This window comes from Oncorhynchus tshawytscha, linkage group LG20, assembly GCF_018296145.1.
Source record: "Oncorhynchus tshawytscha isolate Ot180627B linkage group LG20, Otsh_v2.0, whole genome shotgun sequence".
Lineage (NCBI taxonomy): Eukaryota > Metazoa > Chordata > Actinopteri > Salmoniformes > Salmonidae > Oncorhynchus > Oncorhynchus tshawytscha.
The window spans coordinates 24,664,817-24,670,913 of record NC_056448.1 but is presented as its reverse complement, the minus strand read 5'-3'; the positions used below and the strand labels follow the sequence as shown (position 1 = coordinate 24,670,913).

Below are 6,097 nucleotides of genomic sequence, written 5' to 3'. Positions count from 1 at the left end.
CTGTGCCGGGGGGCTATGGTCAGTCTGTCCTATCTGGTGAAATTCTCCTGTCTTATCTTGTGTCCTGTGTGAATTTAAGTATGCTCCCTCTAATTCTCCATCTCTCTTGCTCTCTCTGAGGACCTGAGCCCGAGGATCATGCCTCAGGACTACCTGGCCTGAAAACTCCTGGCTGTCCCCAGTCCACCTGGTTGTGCTGCTGATCCAGTTTCTGCTGTTTTGCCTGTGGCTATTGAACCCTGACCCGATTACCGGACGTGCTACTGTACCTTGTCCCGGACCTCTTGTTTTCAATCCTCTCTCTCTCACTCTCTACCACACCGGCTATCTCGACCTCTGAAAGCCAACTGACATTTACTCCTGAGGTGCTGACCTGTTGCACTCTCTACAAGCACTGTGATTATTATTTGACCCTGCTGGTCATCTACGAACGCTTGAACATCTTGAAGAACAATGTGGCCTTAATGGCCATGTACTCTTAGAATCTCCACCCGGCACAACCAGAAGAGGACTGGCCACCCCCAGACCCTTTGTCCTCTCTAGGTTTCTACCTAGGTTCCTGCCTTTCAATGGAGTTTTTCCTAGCCACTGTGCTTCTACATCTGCATTTCTTAATGTGTGTGGTTTTTGGCTGCTGATGTAAAAAAGGGCTTCATAAAAACATTTGATTTGATTGATATGCATGCTTGTCATCCTCACCAGGGTCTTGACCTGACTGTAGTTAGGCATCGTAACAGACTTCAGTGGGAAAATGCTCACCTTCGATGGCCACTGGCACGCTGGAGAAGTGTAATCTTCACGGATTAATCCCAGTTTCAACTGTACCGGGCAGATAGACAATGTGTATGGCGTTGTGTTGGTGATTTTGCTGTTAACGTTGTGAACAGAGTGCCACATGGTGGCAGTTGGTTTATGGTATGGGCAGGCATAAGCTATGGACAACACAATTGCATTTTACCGATGCCAATTTGAATGCAGATACCGTGATGAGATCCTGAGGCCCATTGTCGTGCCATTCATCCGGCGCCATCCCCTTATGTTTCAGCATGATAATACACAGCCCCAAGTCGCAAGGATCTGTACACAATTACTGGAAGCTGATAATGTCCCAGTTCTTCCATGGCCTGCATACTCACCAGACATGTCACCCATTGAGCACTTTCGTGATCCTCTGGATCATCAGCGTGTTCCAGTTCCCGCCAATATCCAGCAACTTCACAGTCATTGAAGAGGATTGGGACAACATTCCATAGGCCACAATCAAATCTATGCAAAGATGTGCTACATGAGGCAAATGGTCACACCCACTACTGACTGGTTTTCTGATCCACACCCTTATTACTCTTTTCTTAAGGTATCTGGTGACCACAGATCCATATCTGTTTCCAGTCATGTGAAATCCATAGATTAGGGCCTAATTGATTTTTTTCAATTTACTGATTTCCTTATATGAACTGTAAATCAGAAAAATCTTTGAAATTGTTGCAGTTATATTTTTGTTTAGTGTATTTGCACACTTGCCAACTCCATTGCCAAGTCAAACACGTATGGCAAACAATGAGTTGGTGTGACAATACCAAGACTGGCACTCTCAGACTACAAGACACAATGATAGACCCAAATAAAGTTTCAATAGTTTATTAAACTGAAACCACAATCTCAGTGATGCGTGTTACAATCATTGAGCACAGGTAATGATCAATCAAATGTACAGATGTTCCTGTTAACACATCAGTTTAACTGCAGCTTCATGATATTGCATGTTAAGACAAAAAGGGACAATTTTATTCAACTGGTATAGAACACAGCTATATTGCAAGTCACTAATAAATCAAAGCCAGTCTTCTGTCCTGGTTTCTCACAACTATTAGTAGATGAGTGGTAATATTGTTAATGTTCAGACTCCACAGACATCAATCAGTGTATTCTGGCCCAGTACTGTGCAAATTCCCAAACAATAGGAAATGTTTCTGATCAGTGATAAACACTTAATAGTATTAGTGATACTGTAGTATATAACTAAAATCTATTATCGTGTCAAGCAGTTCTGTACAATATTTTACTATAGAAATCTAGATAAATTGCATGGCTACTCACAGCTGGAGGGCATGCACTACTGTGTATTGTACATGGATATAAAACTAGTCAACCTGGTATGAAATACTGAAGGTAGGAAGACGCAGGGAGGAATGTCAGGGACATGGAAGGCTTCCCCTGCATATAAGAATCCAAAACGGCACCATTTCCCCCAAGTCTAACCACGATATAAGAAGTCATTTACACCCCCACCCACCAATCCCACACCATATCATTCCACTTACTATTTGGTCATTTTTTCCCCATAACATTTGAAAACACTATAAATGCATTGTACCCATGTCTGGAAAGGTCACATATACAGAGGAGGCTGGTGGGAAGAGCTATAGGACGGGCCCATTGTAATGGCTGGAATGGAATTCATGGAAGGAGTCAAACGTAGTTTCCATGTTTGGTACCATTCCATTCATTCCATTTCAGCCATTACAAATGGACCCGTCCTCCTATAGCCTCCACTGATATACAGTGCGGGTCAAGATATCCGAGGTGTAATGCTACCCAGAACACACATGCTGAACAGGACAGTTAGTCTCTACAGCTATCATATCAGACTAGATGGAATGGCAGGTTTTAGTCATCACCTGTAGAGAAAGGGAAAATATGATGAGTACAAAATATCAGAACAGAAAAACATGTCTAATATATATATTTTTACTGCATTGCCAAAAGACTAGATCCAGTATATTCCCATGCAACAAAACACTAGATTTGACACCCACACTGACATCTGCAATTGTGTGGGAGCTTAAGCTGCAGGTGTGCGGGAAAATAGACACTCTCATATAAAGTCCATTAGAAGAATGGTGACAAAGAAAAACAGGACTATGACGTAGACATGGCTTGAAATATCCTCATTCCAATATCAACCACAACATATCCAACTAACTCGGACTTCTATGGCTGCGTTCAGACAGGCAGCCCCATTGATATTTTTTTCGCTCTGAAAAAGATGTGATGTGAAAAGATCTGATAGGTCAAAAGACCAATAAGTGGAAAACAGATCAGAATTGGCTGCCTGTCAATACATTTGACAGAGTCCTGGTTTTAGTGTGCACTGAATACATTTTTTTTTTTTAAAGCCTCTCATCAGTCAAAAGCCCATCCTGAATCGATATAGCCTGTCAGAGACAAGTGAATTAAATCTGATGAGCGGCAGCCCTGGCCGTCATCAAGTTGCAGCAACAGCAGAAAGCTGCCTGAGCACCAGATGGACAAGAACAGCAGAAATGTATTGATCTAATGGTCTCAGCTGGTCAAAGGCAATCATGTAACGCAAAAATATATGCTGATGTCTGTAGTTGATCAAAATGTTATAGCTAGGGGGTCATCTCTCCATTGTACATTTTTGATGTGAAGTGATTGGTGTGTTAAGGAGTGTGGTGGTGGAAGGGAATACTCACTAGTGAAAAGGGAAGCCAGTGGAAGGCATTGAAGGAGAAAGCACACAGTTGTTAAAGAACACAGACACAGTGAAATCAAACCAAGGCATCTACCAAAAGACATGCTTCACAGGGGTATGTTTCCATGTTGGATTGCTGAAAAACAGACCTATTTAGTAGACAATAATACTAGTGTGATGGTATGGACTCCTTGGGACTACTATTCTAAAGGTATACGGTACCTTTCACAGACTTGTAAGCCCTCCAGAGGGAAAAAAAAACTCTAGATCAGAGTTCTGTATAAACACACCCTGCCAGCCAAGTTGCGCCCAATAAGGATGAAGCATTCAAAGACACTGTACATTATTTATATTCAAGTATGTGCCCATACAAAAACCACACTGTATAGAAATGATCTGGACACCACGTTCACTCAGTCCAGGTAAAGAAAGACAAAAACACTTTGATTCAAAGGGTTCATGAGTGTATTTTTCTTGAAATATAAAAAACAAAACCTTGGGGGTCTTTTGTGTCGTAAGTTCATGGTTGGTGTAGTCAATTGGAAAACCTGGATTTTTAAAGTAAAAAATGATGTAGCCTTTTCTCTCCTTTGAATCAAAATTATGACCCACAAAGACAGCAACATTTACATCCTAAACCCAATCCTGCCAACAAAACAACAATAAATGTAATAAAAGTCAAGTAAAATAAAAAATACAAAGACAAAATACCCTTTAAAAAAATCACTGAGGGAAGGCCAATTAGATGTTTGTTTTCTGCACAAGGAAATAGGGGCACACATCAAGTGTCATAAATATATGGACTAAATGTTGAATAAAGACTAAAGCCATGTAGGGGAAATAATCTAGAAATGAGCTAAATGGATTGCATTGAGGTAGCTGTGCTCTGCCTACAGCAGAAAAACTGGCTTTTCAAATCCAAAAGTTTTAAAAAAAATCCATAAAAGGTAATTTTTACATTGATGTGGGGGAGACGACTAAATCATAAATGAAAACCCCAGTACAGTTCATGCTAGGTTAAAGAACATGTAGCTTCCATTTTCAGGATACTTCTGTTTCGTTTTCAGCTATGCATAAACAATCACTTATCTTACCCACCTCCTGCTATCTAGTGCTTGTCCATTGGCTCTGAAAGAGTTCTAAGTTTATACTGAAGACAACAGTAAACATTAAAAGGTGACCCTACCCGTTCTCTTAGCCACTCCTCCTGCAATCCGTTCCAACAATTTACAAAATGATGAACAAAAAAAAGTTTTATAAAATAGTGTTAATCTCTGTACAGGTCAATGGACTGCTTTTAAATATCTAATTTATGTACTAATATGAAAAGGGCAGCGCAAAAATATGATTTGTACTGCAGTGAAAGAGAAAGTGATCATCCCAAATCATTAAAAAAAAATCTAATTTAACAAGGAAATAGACAACAAAAACAGACAACATTTTCTGTTTGAACCAGCAAAAAGTCCACAGCTACAGGAGTGACGGTCAAACTGACACTCACACTAAAGCCTCACAATTTCAAAAAGACTTTAGAATATTATTTTTTAAGTTTGTGTTTAACTAGGTCCTTCTCATGCACACTCGGCAGGCACACTCCAAGTCTACACAAACACATACACTAACTATGCACACACAGGAGGAGAGAGAGGGGGGTTGTGCTCAAGTCAGTCAGGACCAGAACATGTCTGCCATGTTAGTGTCGGTGCTGTAAATCCACAGCACCAGGGGGAGGGTGAGGGCCACAAAGGGCCAGGAGATGCCCTCCATACATGCAGACAGAGAGCAGCCTTTGCTGCTGGGCTTCTCCAGCTCTTTACCAGGGTAGTTCTCCATGTAGTTCCTGGCTGCTAACTTTAGGACCTCATCCAGCAGGAGGACGGGCAGGGAGAGCTTCAGCACCATCAGCCACTGGGTCAGGTTCAGAGGGGTGATCTGGAAGATGATCTGTAGAGGAGAAGGTAGCAACATGGGTGAGGAGGACAACCTCTCCTGCTTTTTCAGTTTCTCCACCAATCCCACCCGTTACACTAGCATTTAATTGTTCTAGAAATAATTTCTGGTAGCCTCAGGTTTATTATTATTGCAGGTAGTCTCACCGGCAGGGGCTCCACATAGAGGATAAGGAAATGCAGGGACATGGAGAGGCAGATGGCTCCCAGCAGCCACACGTTCTCCCAGGGGGGCATACGCAGCAGGGACTGGTTCTCTGACACACTGAGGGAAACAGAGAGAACAACTGGGTTAAGTCACTGATTGAAAACCCATTTGGGAGCCATTTGCCCATCATTTGACCATGTGTACCAGATTAATCTCACAACATTATGCTACTAGTGTCAAGCCTAAAGCAACAGTGGAGGAACTTCAAAAAGAGAGAGGTAACGCAAAAGATGTAGCGGCATAGTCTGACCTGTTGAGGGCGTTGCACATCTCGATGGTGACAAGCACAGACAGGGCCATGGTCATGGGGTAGGGGGACTCAAACAGCTCACACTTCAAACCATCAAACTCTGGGTTGTCAGGACCACACTGCAGGAAGTGGCTCTGTGGGCAGAGGAGAAAAACCAGCTCAGTAAGTCTATGCGTTTGAGTGTGTGTGTGTGC

The 6,097-nt window shown here is 42.2% G+C and overlaps 1 protein-coding gene across 3 annotated transcripts in view; it reads right to left on the bottom strand.

Moving 5' to 3' along the window:
• Positions 1-1,622: 1,622 nt before the first annotated feature.
• Positions 1,623-6,097, bottom strand: part of LOC112220368 (sarcoplasmic/endoplasmic reticulum calcium ATPase 2) — a 54,330-nt gene continuing 49,855 nt past the window's right edge. Inside the window, exons 19-22 of one of the 3 annotated variants that reach the window (XR_002948856.2) lie at positions 5,904-6,037; positions 5,593-5,710; positions 3,498-5,440; positions 1,623-2,678 (exon numbers count right to left, since the gene is read on the bottom strand). Coding sequence is in view for 2 of the 3 variants with exons in the window: in XM_024382219.2 (XP_024237987.1) it covers positions 5,165-5,440; positions 5,593-5,710; positions 5,904-6,037 (528 nt within the window). In the remaining variant the exon portion in view is untranslated. Of the gene's footprint in view, positions 5,441-5,592; positions 5,711-5,903; positions 6,038-6,097 lie in introns of all 3 variants that reach the window. The other 2 variants (XM_024382220.2, XM_024382219.2) reach the window with 2 other exon arrangements.